The sequence below is a fragment of the Littorina saxatilis genome, linkage group LG9 (assembly GCF_037325665.1).
Source record: "Littorina saxatilis isolate snail1 linkage group LG9, US_GU_Lsax_2.0, whole genome shotgun sequence".
Classification (NCBI taxonomy): Eukaryota; Metazoa; Mollusca; class Gastropoda; order Littorinimorpha; family Littorinidae; genus Littorina; species Littorina saxatilis.
The window spans coordinates 24357502-24374972 of record NC_090253.1 but is presented as its reverse complement, the minus strand read 5'-3'; the positions used below and the strand labels follow the sequence as shown (position 1 = coordinate 24374972).

At 44.3% G+C, this 17471-nt stretch overlaps 1 protein-coding gene across 1 annotated transcript in view; it reads right to left on the bottom strand.

Annotated features, from left to right (window-relative positions):
- Positions 1-14578, bottom strand: part of LOC138977143 (potassium channel subfamily K member 6-like) — a 17877-nt gene extending 3299 nt beyond the window's left edge. The window contains exons 1-2 of the mRNA XM_070350053.1: positions 14339-14578; positions 10739-10964 (exon numbers count right to left, since the gene is read on the bottom strand). Coding sequence (XP_070206154.1) covers positions 10739-10964; positions 14339-14578 — 466 coding nt within the window. The remainder of the gene's footprint in view (positions 1-10738; positions 10965-14338) is intronic.
- Positions 14579-17471: the final 2893 nt, after the last annotated feature.

Genomic DNA, 17471 nt, shown 5'->3' with positions numbered 1-17471 from the left:
TTATAAAACGATCCAAATTTACGTTTATCTTATTTTCCATCATTTGCTGATTCTAAAAACATATAAATATGTTATATTCGGATTAAAAACAAGCTCTGAAAATTAAATATATAAAAATTATTATCAAACTTAAATTTTCCAAATCAATTTAAAAACACTTTTATCTTATTCCTTGTCGGTTCCTGATTCCAAAAACATATACATATGATATGTTTGGATTAAAAACACGCTCAGAAAGTTAAAACGAAGAGAGGTACAGAAAAGCGTGCTATCCTTCTCAGCGCAAGAACTACCCCGCTCTTCTTGTCAATTTCACTGCCTTTGCCGTGCGCGGTGGACTGACGATGCTACGAGTATACGGTCTTGCTGCGTTGCATTGCGTTCAGTTTCATTCTGTGAGTTCGACAGCTACTTGACTAAATATTGTATTTTCGCCTTACGCGACTTGTTACCTCTGTCTTGGGTGTAATGTTCCCGCACCCTGCAATAAATTGACACGGGTGCCAAATATCATTTAGACCTTACTTATTCATTCGCTAACTCCGTCGCGATATAACCTTCGTGGTTGAAAACGACGTTAAACACCAAATAAAGAAAGAAAGATTTGCTAACTGCCAAACAGCTCTGGGTTTCATGTTCCCGTACCCTGCAATAAATTGAGACGGGTACTTAATTTTCCTTAGACCTTACTTTTTAGCTCTGTTTTGGGTTGTAATGTGGCCATCACCTGCAATAAATTGACACGGGTGTCAAATGTCCCTCAGTCATTACGTTTTAGCTCTATCTTGGGCGTAATGTTGCCGTACCCTGCAATAAATTGACACGGAGGCCAAATGTCCCTTTGACATTACTTATTCATCAACTCCGCTTTTAACTGATCTTGCGATCTGGAACAACTCATTCATCTTTCCACTCAATCTCTAAGATTACTCGCTCACTTAATGTCTTGTACATGCTCTTACTCACTCGGTCACTAACTCACACATTCGATCGTCCATCCGCTTGAACAAGACAATCGTTTACTTGCAGATTACTCCAACCATCCGCCTAAACAAGACTCGTTTACTTGCAGATTACACTCCAGCATCCGCCTGAACAAGACACTCGTTTACTTGCAGTTTACTTAGTCCAGCCATCCGCCTGAACAAGACACTTGGTTTCCTTGCAGTTTACTCCAGCCATCAGCCTGAACAAGACACTCGTTTACTTGCAGATTACTCCAGCCATCCGCCTGAACAAGACACTCGTTTACTTGCCGTTTACTCCAGCCATCCGCCTGAACAAGACACTCGTTTACTTGCAGATACCTCAGGCCATCCGCCTGAACAAGACTCTCGTTTACTTGCCGTTTACTCCAGCCATCCGCCTAAACAAGACTCTCGTTTACTTGCAGATACCTCCAGCCATCCGCTTGAACAAGACACTCGTTTACTTGCCGTTTACTCCAGCCATCCGCCTGAACAAGACTCTCGTTTACTTGCAGTTTACTCCGGCCATCCGCCTGAACAAGACACTCGTTTACTTGCAGATACCTCCAGCCATCCGCCTGAACAAGACACTCGTTTACTTGCCGTTTACTCCAGCCATCCGCCTGAACAAGACACTTGTTTACTTGCAGATTACTCCAGCCATCCGCCTGAACAAGACACTCGTTTACTTGCAGTTTACTCCAGTCATCCGCCTGAACAAGACACTTGTTTACTTGCAGATTACTCCAGCTATCCGCCTGAACAAGACACTCGTTTACTTGCCGTTTACTCCAGCCATCCGCCTGAACAAGACACTTGTTTACTTGCAGATTACTCCAGCCATCCGCCTGAACAAGACACTCGTTTACTTGCCGTTTACTCCAGCCTTCCGCCTGAACAAGACACTCGTTTACTTGCAGTTTACTCCAGCCATCCGCCTGAACAAGACACTCGTTTACTTGCAGATTACTCCAGCCATCCGCCTGAACAAGACTCTCGTTTACTTGCCGTTTACTCCAGCCATCCGCCGGAACAAGACTCTCGTTTACTTGCAGTTTACTCCAGCCATCCGCCTGAAAAAGACACTCGTTTACTTGCAGATACCTCCAGCCATCCGCCTGAACAATACTCTCGTTTACTTGCAGATTACTCCAGCTATCTGCCTGAACAGGACACTCGTTTACTTGCCGTTTACTCCAGCCATCCGCCTGAACAAGACACTCGTTTACTTGCAGATTACTTCAGCCATCCGCCTGAACAAGACTCTCGTTTACTTGCAGTTTACTCCAGCCATCCGCCTGAACAAGACACTCGTTTACTTGCAGATTACTTCAGCCATCCGCCTGAACAAGACTCTCGTTTACTTGCAGTTTACTCCAGCCATCCGGCTGAACAAGACACTCGTTTACTTGCAGATTACTCCAGCCATCCGCCTGAACAAGACTCTCGTTTACTTGCAGTTTACTCCAGCCATCCGCCTGAACAAGACACTCGTTTACTTGCACCTCGCGCCCCCTAATTGGCGTAGAGGCGCGTCCCCCGGGTGGTGGATGGGGGAGCCTTCTCTACTAACTTCTGAGAGAAGGTCGCATCACTCTCGATGCCGTGAACCTAATTAGGATCTTTTTCTTGTTTCTTCTCTATTTCTGCCTCCCCAAAGTCCTTTTACTTTCCTTTTCTCACCCATAAAATTCTTCACTTATTACCCTTGTTAAGTGGTTCTTGTCTATACATATAAATAAAAGAGAGTGTCTGTGTGTGTGTGTGTCTGTGGTCGCCATACCTCTGAGATGGCAAGAGGCAGGAACAAGATAGTGTGCACGTACACTCCCTAGGTGCCGCAGATGTGCACCTGGGTTTTAGTTTCTTGATTCATTGTTTCCTTTCTCAGATTATGGACCTCCCATTTATTGAATACAGCCTATATGGTGCAAGACCAGTTCAGTGCCTACTGTTCACCTGTAGCAAGCACATCATGCCAGTGATATTAGAGACTCGCTATTGCTCCTATGAAGGGAAGAAATGAAGAATGAAAAATTAACTGGACAGTTCCGGAAATTTCTAGAAGGTAAGGGAGATAACTCTTTTTTGTCTGTGGTCGCCATACCTCTGAGATGGCAAGAGGCAGGAACAAGATAGTGTGCACGTACACTCCCTAGGTGCCGCAGATGTGCACCTGGGTTTTAGTTTCTTGATTCATTGTTTCCTTTCTCAGATTATGGACCTCCCATTTATTGAATACAGCCTATATGGTGCAAGACCAGTTCAGTGCCTACTGTTCACCTGTAGCAAGCACATCATGCCAGTGATATTAGAGACTTGCTATTGCTCCTATGAGGGGAAGAAATGAAGAATGAAAAATTAACTGGACAGTTCCGGAAATTTCTAGAAGGTAAGGGAGATAACTGTTCACCTGTAGCAAGCACATCATGCCAGTGATATTAGAGACTTGTTATTGCTCCTATGAGGGGAAGAAATGAAGAATGAAAAATTAACTGGACAGTTCCGGAAATTTCTAGAAGGTAAGGGAGATAACTCTTTTTTGTCTGTGGTCGCCATACCTCTGAGATGGCAAGAGGCAGGAACAAGATAGTGTGCACGTACACTCCCTAGGTGCCGCAGATGTGCACCTGGGTTTTAGTTTCTTGATTCATTGTTTCCTTTCTCAGATTATGGACCTCCCATTTATTGAATACAGCCTATATGGTGCAAGACCAGTTCAGTGTCTACTGTTCACCTGTAGCAAGCACATCATGCCAGTGATATTAGAGACTCGCTATAATTGCTCCTATGAGGGGAAGAAATGAAGAATGAAAAATTAACTGGACAGTTCCGGAAATTTCTAGAAGGTAAGGGAGATAACTCTTTTTTGTCTGTGGTCGCCATACCTCTGAGATGGCAAGAGGCAGGAACAAGATAGTGTGCACGTACACTCCCTAGGTGCCGCAGATGTGCACCTGGGTTTTAGTTTCTTGATTCATTGTACCTCCCATTTATTGAATACAGCCTTTTTGGTGCAAGACCAGTTCAGTGCCTACTGTTCACCTGTAGCAAGCACATCATGCCACATCACGCTATTGCTCCTATGAGGGGAAGAAATGAAGAATGAAAAATTAACTGGACAGTTCCGGAAATTTCTAGAAGGTAAGGGAGATAACTCTTTTTTTGTATCCAAACAAAGGAGGTAAAGCTAATCATAATGGGATAGCGAGCGTCTTAAATTGCAACAGGGCTCCGCTTACTCCCGGGCGAAGAGAAAGAGAGTGTCTGTCTGTGTGTGTGTGTGTGTGTGTGTGTGTGTGTGTGTCTGTCTGTGGTCGCCATACCTCTGAGATGGCAAGAGGCAGGAACAAGATAGTGTGCACGTACACTCCCTAGGTGCCGCAGATGTACACCTGGGTTTTAGTTTCTTGATTCATTGTTTCCTTTCTCAGATTATGGACCTCCCATTTATTGAATACAGCCTATATGGTGCAAGACCAGTTCAGTGCCTACTGTTCACCTGTAGCAAGCACATCATGCCAGTGATATTAAAGACTCGCTATTGCTCCTATGAGGGGAAGAAATGAAGAATGAAAAATTAACTGGACAGTTCCGGAAATTTCTAGAAGGTAAGGGAGATAACTCTTTTTTTTGTATCCAAACAAAGGAGGTAAAGCTAATCATAATGGGATAGCGAGCGTCTTAAATTGCAACAGGGCTCCGCTTACTCCCGGGCGAAGAGAAAGAGAGTGTCTGTCTGTCTGTGTGTGTGTGTGTGTGTGTGTGTCTGTCTGTCTGTGGTCGCCATACCTCTGAGATGGCAAGAGGCAGGAACAAGATAGTGTGCACGTACACTCCCTAGGTGCCGCAGATGTGCACCTGGGTTTTAGTTTCTTGATTCATTGTTTCCTTTCTCAGATTATGGACCTCCCATTTATTGAATACAGCTAGCTATATGGTGCAAGACCAGTTCAGTGCCTACTGTTCACCTGTAGCAAGCACATCATGCCAGTGATATTAGAGACTCGCTATTGCTCCTATGAGGGGAAGAAATGAAGAAAGAAAAATTAACTGGACAGTTCCGGAAATTTCTAGAAGGTAAGGGAGATAACTCTTTTTTTGTATCCAAACAAAGGAGGTAAAGCTAATGATAATGGGATAGCGAGCGTCTTAAATTGCTACAGGGCTCCGCTTACTCCCGGGCGAAGCCGGGCTTAACTGCTAGTTTAGAATATAGTCAATGTTTGTAAAGATTTTAGTCAAGCAGTATGTAAGAAATGTTTAGTCCTTTGTACTGGAAACTTGCATTCTCCCAGTAAGGTCATATATTGTACTACGTTGCAAGCCCCTGGAGCAATTTTTTGATTAGTGCTTTTGTGAACAAGAAACACTTAACAAGTGGCTCTATCCCATCTCCCCCCTTTCCCCTATCCCATCTCCCCCCTTTCCCCTATCCCATCTCCCCCCTTTCCCTCGTCGCGATATAACCTTCGTGGTTGAAAACGACGTTAAACACCAAATAAAGAAAGAAAGAAAGAAAGAAAGTTTACTTCCAGATTATTCCAGCCATCCGCCTGAACAAGACACTCGTTTACTTGCAGATTACTCCAGCCATCCGCTTGAACAAGACACACGTTTTCTTGCCGTTTACTCCAGCCATCCGCCTGAAAAAGACTCTCGTTTACTTGCAGATTACTCCAGCCATTCGCCTGAACAAGCCTCTCGTTTACTTGCAGATTACTCCAGCCATCCGCCTGAACAAGACTCTCGTTTACTTGCTGTTTACTCCAGCCATCCGACTGAACAAGACTCTCGTTTACTTGCAGATTACTCCAGCCATCCGCCTGAACAAGACTCTCGTTTACTTGCCGTTTACTCCAGCCATCCGCTTGAACAAGGCACTCGTTTACTTGCAGATACCTCCAGCCATCCGCCTGAACAAGACTCTCGCTTACTTTCAGTTTACTCCAGCCATCCGCCTGAACAAGACACTCGTTTACTTGCAGATACCTCCAGCCATCCGCCTGAACAAGACACTCGTTTACTTGCCGTTTACTCCAGCCATCCGCCTGAACACGACACTCGTTTACTTCTGCAGTTTACTCCAGCCATCCGCCTGAACAAAGACACTCGTTTACTTGCAGATTACTCCACCCATCCGCCTGAACAAGACTCTCGTTTACTTGCAGATTACTTACTCCAGCCATCCGCCTGAACAAGACACTCGTTTACTTGCCGTTTACTCCAGCCATTCGCCTGAACAAGCCTCTCGTTTACTTGCAGATTACTCCAGCCATCCGCCTGAACAAGACACTCGTTTACTTGCAGATTACTCAAGCCATCCGCCTGAACAAGACACTCGTTTACTTGCCGTTTACTCCAGCCATCCGCCTGAACAAGACTCTCGTTTACTTGCAGTTTACTCCAGCCATCAGCCTGAACAAGACACTCGTTTACTTGCAGATTACTCCAGCCATCCGCCTGAACAAGACACTCGTTTACTTGCCGTTTACTCCAGCCATCCGCCTGAACAAGACACTCGTTTACTTGCAGATACCTCAGGCCATCCGCCTGAACAAGACTCTCGTTCACTTGCCGTTTACTCCAGCCATCCGCCTGAACAAGACTCTCGTTTACTTGCAGATACCTCCAGCCATCCGCCTGAACAAGACTCTCGTTTACTTGCAGTTTACTCCGGCCATCCGCCTGAACAAGACATTCGTTTACTTGCAGATACCTCCAACCATCCGCCTGAACAAGACACTCGTTTACTTGCCGTTTACTCCAGCCATCCGCCTGAACAAGACACTTGTTTACTTGCAGATTACTCCAGCCATCCGCCTGAACAAGACACTCGTTTACTTGCAGTTTACTCCAGCCATCCGCCTGAACAAGACACTTGTTTACTTGCAGATTACTCCAGCCATCCGCCTGAACAAGACACTCGTTTACTTGCCGTTTACTCCAGCCATCCGCCTGAACAAGACACTTGTTTACTTGCAGATTACTCCAGCCATCCGCCTGAACAAGACACTCGTTTACTTGCCGTTTACTCCAGCCATCCGCCTGAACAAGACACTCGTTTACTTGCAGTTTACTCCAGCCATCCGCCTGAACAAGACACTCGTTTACTTGCCGTTTACTCCAGCCATCCGCCTGAACAAGACTCTCGTTTACTTGCCGTTTACTCCAGCCATCCGCCGGAACAAGACTCTCGTTTACTTGCAGTTTACTCCAGCCATCCGCCTGAAAAAGACACTCGTTTACTTGCAGATACCTCCAGCCATCCGCCTGAACAAGACACTCGTTTACTTGCAGATTACTCCAGCCATCTGCCTGAACAGGACACTCGTTTACTTGCCGTTTACTCCAGCCATCCGCCTGAACAAGACACTCGTTTACTTGCAGATTACTCCAGCCATCCGCCTGAACAAGACTCTCGTTTACTTGCAGTTTACTCCAGCCATCCGCCTGAACAAGACTCTCGTTTACTTGGAGTTTACTCCAGCCATCCGCCTGAACAAGACTCTCGTTTACTTGCAGTTTACTCCAGCCATCCGCCTGAACAAGACACTTGTTTACTTGCAGATACCTCCAGCCATCCGCCTGAACAATACTCTTGTTTACTTGCAGATTACTCCAGCCATCTGCCTGAACAGGACACTCGTTTACTTGCCGTTTACTCCAGCCATCCGCCTGAACAAGACACTCGTTTACTTGCAGATTACTCCAGCCATCCGCCTGAACAAGACTCTCGTTTACTTGCAGTTTACTCCAGCCATCCGCCTGAACAAGACTCTCGTTTACTTGCAGTTTACTCCAGCCATCCGCCTGAACAAGACTCTCGTTTACTTGCAGTTTACTCCAGCCATCCGGCTGAACAAGACACTCGTTTACTTGCAGATTACTCCAGCCATCCGCCTGAACAAGACACTCGTTTACTTGCCGTTTACTCCTGCCATCCGCCTTAACAAGACTCTCGTTTACTTGCAGTTTACTCCAGCCATCCGCCTGAACAAGACACTCGTTTACTTGCACCTCGCGCCCCCTAATTGGCGTAGAGGCGCGTCCCCCGGGTGGTGGATGGGGGAGCCTTCTCTACTAACTTCTGAGAGAAGGTCGCATCACTCTCGATGCCGTGAACCTAATTAGGATCTTTTTCTTGTTTCTTCTCTATTTCTGCCTCCCCAAAGTCCTTTTACTTTCCTTTTCTCACCCATAAAATTCTTCACTTATTACCCTTGTTAAGTGGTTCTTGTATAGAATACAGTCAATGTTTGTAAAGATTTTAGTCAAGCAGTATGTAAGAAATGTTTAGTCCTTTGTACTGGAAACTTGCATTCTCCCAGTAAGGTCATATATTGTACTACGTTGCAAGCCCCTGGAGCAATTTTTTGATTAGTGCTTTTGTGAACAAGAAACACTTAACAAGTGGCTCTATCCCATCTCCCCCCTTTCCCCTATCCCATCTCCCCCTTTCCCCTATCCCATCTCCCCCCTTTCCCTCGTCGCGATATAACCTTCGTGGTTGAAAACGACGTTAAACACCAAATAAAGAAAGAAAGTTTACTTGCAGATTACTCCAGCCATCCGCCTGAACAAGACACTCGTTTACTTGCAGATTACTCCAGCCATCCGATTGAACAAGACACACGTTTTCTTGCCGTTTACTCCAGCCATCCGCCTGAAAAAGACTCTCGTTTACTTGCAGATTACTCCAGCCATTCGCCTGAACAAGCCTCTCGTTTACTTGCAGATTACTCCAGCCATCCGCCTGAACAAGACTCTCGTTTACTTGCTGTTTACTCCAGCCATCCGACTGAACAAGACTCTCGTTTACTTGCAGATTACTCCAGCCATCCGCCTGAACAAGACTCTCGTTTACTTGCCGTTTACTCCAGCCATCCGCTTGAACAAGGCACTCGTTTACTTGCAGATACCTCCAGCCATCCGCCTGAACAAGACTCTCGCTTACTTTCAGTTTACTCCAGCCATCCGCCTGAACAAGACACTCGTTTACTTGCAGATACCTCCAGCCATCCGCCTGAACAAGACACTCGTTTACTTCTGCAGTTTACTCCAGCCATCCGCCTGAACAAAGACACTCGTTTACTTGCAGATTACTCCACCCATCCGCCTGAACAAGACTCTCGTTTACTTGCAGATTACTTACTCCAGCCATCCGCCTGAACAAGACACTCGTTTACTTGCCGTTTACTCCAGCCATCCGCCTGAACAAGACTCTCGTTTACTTGCAGTTTACTCCAGCCATCCGCTTGAACAAGGCACTCGTTTACTTGCAGATACCTCCAGCCATCCGCCTGAACAAGACTCTCGCTTACTTGCCGTTTACTCCAGCCATCCGCCTGAACAAGACACTCGTTAACTTGCCGTTTACTCCAGCCATCCGCCTGAACAAGACACTCGTTTACTTCTGCAGTTTACTCCAGCCATCCGCCTGAACAAGACACTCGTTTACTTGCAGATTACTCCACCCATCCGCCTGAACAAGACTCTCGTTTACTTGCAGATTACTTACTCCAGCCATCCGCCTGAACAAGACACTCGTTTACTTGCCGTTTACTCCAGCCATCCGCCTGAACAAGACTCTCGTTTACTTGCAGTTTACTCCAGCCATCCGCTTGAACAAGGCACTCGTTTACTTGCAGATACCTCCAGCCATCCGCCTGAACAAGACTCTCGCTTACTTGCCGTTTACTCCAGCCATCCGCCTGAACAAGACTCTCGTTTACTTGCAGTTTACTCCAGCCATCAGCCTGAACAAGACACTCGTTTACTTGCAGATTACTCCAGCCATCCGCCTGAACAAGACACTCGTTTACTTGCCGTTTACTCCAGCCATCCGCCTGAACAAGACACTCGTTTACTTGCAGATACCTCAGGCCATCCGCCTGAACAAGACTCTCGTTTACTTGCCGTTTACTCTAGCCATCCGCCTGAACAAGACTCTCGTTTACTTGCAGATACCTCCAGCCATCCGCCTGAACAAGACTCTCGTTTGCTTGCCGTTTACTCCAGCCATCCGCCTGAACAAGACTCTTATTTACTTGCAGATTACACCAGCCATCCGCCCACCCAGATTACTCCACCCATCCATATCAATCTCTCTTGAACAAACACCAATCGAAGTGATAACGGTGAGTCTGTAAAGAAATCCATCCATCCCCCCGTTCATCCAAATTGGGGTTATGTTGGAAGATCATAAAAGCCTAGAAGTGCGTACAGTTTCAAAGCTCCAGCTTCAAAAACATCTGATATAACCTCAACGATCCGTCATTTTGTCCAAGGCCGGCCGGCCCTCTGAACAGACACTGCTCATTAATAAGACTCAGGTGAGTCAATACAAACCCTCTCGCTGACTTACACAGATGTTGGCAATAAGGTCAAGAGTGGCATGTCAATAAATGGCAATTAATCAATCAATCAACCGCAATCAATCGCCATCAAACAACCAATCAATCAATCACCATCAATCAATCAATCAATCAATCGCCATCAAACAGCCAATCAATCCATCATTCGCTATCATTCAATCGCCATCAATCAATTGCCATCAATCAATCGCCATCAAGCAATCAATCAATCGCCATCAATCAATCAATCGCCATCAAACAATCAATCGCCATCAAGCAATCAATCAATTGCCATAAATCAATCGCCATCAAACAACTAATCGATCAAGCAATCAAATCAAATAAAATCAATCCATCAATCAATCAATCAATCAAGCACTCAAGCAATCTATCCATCCATCCGACAAAACTGACCGATCGTAGTGATAATAGTCACGCAGTAGAGCAGGGAAGAAGATATTGTCCACGAAGGGGTATCGTCGGGGTTGCTGGTGCCGTCCCAACCCGCTTTCGTAGCATCGAAGATGATCTGCTGGAAGCGACTAAGCTCATCTTTGGTGGAGTTCCTCCACTCTATCTCTGAGAGCGTGTCCAGCTTAAGTGTGTTGTTCCACAGGCTGTCGACTGAGTCGTGCAGATGCTGCGCAAACGATGGTATTTAGGACAGGGGCATGCCATTAAAAGATGCACACAGACGTACTTCACGTGTTCACGCAGGCTTGCCCATTAGCATAATTATGCACGCATATATATATGTCGTGCCGAATTCACGTAATTGCCGACTCCGCGTAATGGGCAACATTTTCTCCCATTTCGCGTAATCGGCAAAACGCTGCCCAATACGTGAAATCGGCAGCGTTTTGCCGAAATCGCGTAAACGCCTCTAAAACTTGCCTATTTCGCGAATTCGGCTGCCGATTACGCGGAATCGGCAGCTGATTACGCGTAATAGGCAAGTTGCCCATTACGCGAAATCGGCAATAGTGAATTTAGTGTGTATGTTTGTTTGTGTATGTGTGTGTGTGCGTGTGCGATTGTGTGTTGTCGATACTGGCCATGACTGTGATAATATAATTTTTAGCTCGCACGCACACACACTCACAAACAAACACAAACAAACACACACACACACACACACAGTATACTAGTGATGCAAACGAAGCAAACATTTATTTTCGAAACAAAAGAACGATAATAGGAAAAGATGAACAAATAGATAAACATGATCGAAGAATTACGCATAATTGTGAAAAAGAACGCTCCTCAACAATACAATAATAATAATAATAATAATAAGAACATTTATATAGCGCTAAATCAAAAACTTTCGTTAAAAAGGCTTGCTCTAAGCGCTTGACATCTAAACTAAAACGTCATTCACACTCTTTGCAATGATGTACAAGAACTTCATGTCACACTCTTTCATTCAGTATAGCACCATTCACACAGTTGTTATTCTGTACAAGACAATAAGTTAGTCTAACATTTAAAATGTTCATAAGATGAAAACAAGAGAAAACCAGACTGATTAAAACAACTGCTTAGTACTAACAAAGCATGAATCTTAATGATAACGTAATACATATTTAACTGTTAAGACCATAAAAAACCTATATGCTAAAATAACTTCGAACTTTTAAGAACTTCTTATAAGATACACAGCACATCTAGATAAACACCAGAATGATAAAACAAAAGGCAACTCGTTAAAACTATTAAATGCATCAATGTCTAAAACACGAAAGACTCAAATATAAGATACACAATTCTCTAGAATTGTTTATTAAAACTGAACCGACCTGCTCAAAGTCAACCATACCCACCCCCTCCCTACCCACCCCCAACCCTCCTCCTACACTAAATACTAATAATTATTTCTACTCTTAACTTCCCAACTACACGTTATCCATAAACTATGCACAGGAACATGTGTGTCAGCATTATGTGGCACCGACATGACCTGTGCATATCTGCTATACAAGTTAATCTGCTATTTTCATCTTTCAGTACCACAAACACAGGTTCTAGTTTGGCTGACATGCAGTTTGGTAGTAATTTGTATTTGTTATTTACATTTGTTGTTTTTTGGGTGGCAGTGACTGTGTCAGAGAGTGCCGCTTCTTCTACAAGCGCATCTCTTGGAGCTGCAGGATGTCTGACAGGCGCATTTTGCATACCCCTGACCACCATGGGCGGAATGCATAGTAGTGATTTTTCTAAAAGCAGAAACGGCTGGGTTTGTATCTTGAAGCTTTAGGATTTGACAATCTGCCTTCTGTAACTGGTTTCTGGAATAAGCAGTATTGACGACGCCGTGCTTTGTAGCGATCCTATACGCGCCGTGTTCTGTGATTTTAGACACGACTCCAGGGATATTTCTGGCGTCGAGTCGACCCCTGTCAAACTCAGACACTGGAAGTAGGACACAGTCCCCGACGTTTAGGGAGGGTTGTTTGACACTGCATGCTTGAAGACAGCATTTGAGCGCTACTTTTTTTTTGGCCAAGTGAAGCTTCCGCTCGGCACGCCTGTTGCACCACACTTTGAAGTAATCCCACACTTTGAAGTAAATTACTTCAAAGTGTGGGGATGTGCCCCACACTTTGAAGTAAACCCATATTTTACTTCAAAGTGTGGGGGGATCTTCCCACACTTTGAAGTAAACTCAGTTTTTACTTCAAAGTGTGGGGGGATCTTCCCACACTTTGAAGTAACTTACTTCAAAGCGTGGGACTTTTGCATCGCCTGTTTGAGCCTGATGATTTTGTCCAAAAAAAATGGCAAAGTCTTTTGGATGAGTGAACAGAAAAAGTGAGCGAGCCAAGAAACATAATGATGTTTGTTATCAGGCTTTAAGCAATGTCCCATTGTTGAGTGTGACGAAAACTCGTGATGACGATTTTAAAACATGTTGGGTCACGCATGGTCCAATCTCACATGGTCCAATCTTACATGGTCCGACCTTACATGGTCCGACCTTACATGGTCCAATCTTACATGGTCCAATCTTACATGGTCCAACCTTACATGGTCCAATCTTACATGGTCCAATCTTACATGGTCCAACCTTACATGGTCCAACCTTACATGGTCCAATCTTACATGGTCCAACCTTGCATGGTCCAACCTTGCATGGTCCAACCTTACATGGTCCAATCTTACATGGTCCAATATAACATGGTCCAACCTTACATGGTTCAACCTTACATGGTCCAATATTACATGGTCCAACCTTACATGGTCCAACCTTACATGGTCCAATCTTACATGGTCCAACCTTACATGGTCCAACCTTACATGGTCCAACCTTACATGGTCCAATCTTACATGGTCCTACCTTACATGGTCCAACCTTACATGGTCCAACCCTACATGGTCCAATCTTACATGGTCCAATCTTACATGGTCCAATATTACATGGTCCAACCTTACATGGTCCAACCTTACATGGTCCAACCTTACATGATCCAATCTTACATGGTCCAATCTTACATGGTCCAATCTTACATGGTCCAATAATATATATATGGACCATGTAAGATTGGACCATGTAAGATTGGACCATGTAAGGTTGCACCATGTAAGGTTGGACCATGTACGGTTGGACCATGTAAGGTTGGACCATGTAAGATTGGACCATGCGTGAACCAACATGTTTTAAAATCGTCACCACGAGTTTTCGTCACACTCAACAATGAGACATTGCTTAAAGCCTGATAACAAACATCACTATGTTTCTTGGCTCGCTCACTTTTTCTGTTCACTCATCCAAAAGACTTTGCCATTTTTTTTTGACAAAATCATCAGGCTCAAACAGGCGATGCAAAAGTCCCACGCTTTGAAGTAAGTTACTTCAAAGTGTGGGAAGATCCCCCCACAATTTGAAGTAAAAACTGAGTTTACTTCAAAGTGTGGGAAGATCCCCCCACACTTTGAAGTAAAAAATGGGTTTACTTCAAAGTGTGGGGCACATCCCCACACTTTGAAGTAATTTACTTCAAAGTGTGGGATTACTTCAAAGTGTGGTGCAACACACGCCCTTATCTTCTTCATGTGTTCAGCAACTGTGGGGTCATCAGATGTATTGTCATTCTCTTCTTCTTGAGATCTGGGATCTGCCTGGGAACAATCGGATTGTGCTGATTCCTCATCTCCAGTCTCTAAATCTGCACTGGCAGCCACATCTTCTTTGTCTACTGCCATAACGTCTTGAGCAACGGGTTCTGCCGCCCCTGTCAACTCTGGTATGGCCATGGCTTCGTCTGTAACTCACTCTGGCCCAGTCATCTCTGGTACGGCCATGGCCTCGTCATCAACTTCCTCGGCCCCTGTCATCTCTCGTATGGCAGATTCCAGATCTTCCTCTGTCGTCAGCACGTCTGCAACATCTTTAGGCAGAAAGGTCTTCTGCAGACCCAATCTAGGTTTTTCCCCAAAAACCTTGTATGGAATATTGTTTTGCAGATTTCTGTGTGGGGATGAATTCTTTTATAGCTGGACAAAGCGGAGCCCTTCAGACCAGTTACTGGTGCCGTTGTCGATGGTCCACGCTAAAAGCATTTGCTTCACATCTGCGTTCGATCGCTCTACTGAACCCTGGCTCTGGGGATGTCGAGCCAGCCCATTTACAATGCGAAGGTTTTGCCACATGTTTTTGAGTTCGTCAACCACTGAAGCAACAAATTCTCGACCATTGTCGCTTTGGAGGATACACGGAGCGCCAATCATTGTGAAAATGTCAATTAAGTTGTATGCAACTTCTGCCGCTCTTTTGCTTTTCAGCGGTCGTAGGACCAGGAATTTTGTGAAATGGTCCTAAGGGGAGGCACTGGTGTTAAAAGTGATTTTTTTTTTGTTTCTTAACTCTTGGGTCAACAAATGTTTTCATAATTTAAGTACTCAGTCCATCTCCTGAGAAAATGCAAAAAAATAAAAATTTGGACCATCGGTTGCCATGGTAGCAATCCAAGATGGCCGCCAAACTGCCCCTTTTTAAAACCCTAAGGCTTTTTTAAAACTGCATGAAATTTTGTTTTGATGCTTGTTATTTATACTTTAGCACAATGCCGAGAAACTGATGGAGTCGTTTTTTGATATCTCAAGTCATTTAAAAAATATCAGTGATGAAAGTGAGTGATGTTGAGTTTCATGAAAAAACGCCCCCCAAAACGGTATAACTTATCAATAAATATTTTTTTGAAGAAATCACTCTATCAGTTTCTGCAAAATAACACACTCAAGATGTATGCAAAGTTTCAACAACGCAAGTTTATTAGAAAAAAAGCCTTAGGCTTTTGAAGTGACAAAAAAGTAGTTTTGAGAAAATACACAAAACGCGAAGAAAATGTATTTTTTTTACACAAACGTTTATGAAACATGTAACAAAACAACAGTAACAAAACAACAAGTCTTGCTTAGTTCCACAAGAAAAACAGAAACTAAATTCAAACAAATTTAAAATAACAACAGCCAGTGTTCTGCAAGCACCAAGGAAACTGTTCGAAGGTCACAATGATCAACTCTCATCCGTTATGTGCACGCTGCGTAAAGTATGCCCATCATTAACTCCCAACTTGTTGTCAGTGAAGCCTTTTATCTTGGACCTCTTTTGGACTTGCTTTGAATAATCAGGGAGTCATATGACAGTGCCCTTTACTTTCTATACTACAATATTTGGGTTGACTTCTGTGAATAACCGGCACAGTTGGCCTAGTGGTAAGGCGTCCGCCCCGTGATCGGGAGGTCGTGTGTTCGAACCCCGGCCGGGTCATACCTAAGACTTTAAAATTGGCAATCTAGTGGCTGCTCCGCCAGGCGTCTGGCATTATGGGGTTAGTGCTAGGACTGGTTGGTCCGGTGTCAGAATAATGTGACTGGGTGAGACATGAAGCCTGTGCTGCGACTTCTGTCTTGTGTGTGGCGCACGTTATATGTCAAAGCAGCACCGCCCTGATATGGCCCTTCGTGGTCGGCTGGGCGTTAAGCAAACAAATAAATAAATAAATAAAACTTCTGTGAATTGCCTTGCGGCAATGCCATGGGTACTTTGGAAGCTCCTCTCCAGCTTCTGCATCTGTAGAGACAAAATAAATTCAAAATTAATATATGTCTAATACAAACTCATATACTGCTATTCACATTTTCCCAACAATGACCCTCCCCCCCCTCCCCCCTTACACACACATTTGAAAAAAGGTATTGTAATACTGTGATACATGTAACACGATATTTGGGCGCATGCATATGTCAGTGCTGATAGTCAAGCAGTGAACACAAAGATGTTGACAAATCATGTGAATGGTGCTAAGGCAGTGCTAATCTGGTTTACAGCTATTGCACATACATTGCATGCAGAAACCATATGGTCTGCATGGGAAGTATGACCACAAGCAATGTTCACTCACTGGGCCATGTGAATGCATGTTTGTTTGAGCCACAAGAAAACTGATCACAGGAGCAAGCTATATATAATATGCTCGAGAAAATAAATGAGGAAAGAACAGATGTTTTGCCCCAACACTGACAAACCTTGTGACAACCAAGCTTCACAGTAGCAGCACATAACTGACTAAATTTGCATCCTATTCAGTTTCTTTTCATCAGGGTGTTGTTACTTAGATTCTGGCTTCAGCATAAAACAGTCACACACACACACACACACACACACACACACACACACACACACACACACACACACACACATAACCAAACAAATATATAAACTTCTACATGTTTGTCAAAAGAAGGAAAAAATACATACCTACTACCATCTTGCTTATCAGCTACTTGGAATCTTCCCTGCTCTGCTTGGGCTAGTATTCACTGCACCAGATTTCCCAGGAGATGCAAGTTGCACCATGGCTGAACAAAGTCATTTTTGTATTGATTGTTCTTTTTCTAAGCAGTTTATTTGCTTTTTTCAAGAGAAAAGATATAGGGTCTGTCTTCTCGTTGCCATAAATGGCAAACTCCGTGTTGTCCTTATTGCCGTACGCATTCTGCTCCGCAACTCTAAAATAAGTCGTGGCTCAAAACACTCATGGCAACGTGCTTCAAACGTACACCACCGATGGTGATTTCTTGTTCCATCCCAGCTGTTGCAAGGGAAGCAGCATAGTTTCCAGCCAATTTTCATTCTGGACGAAGA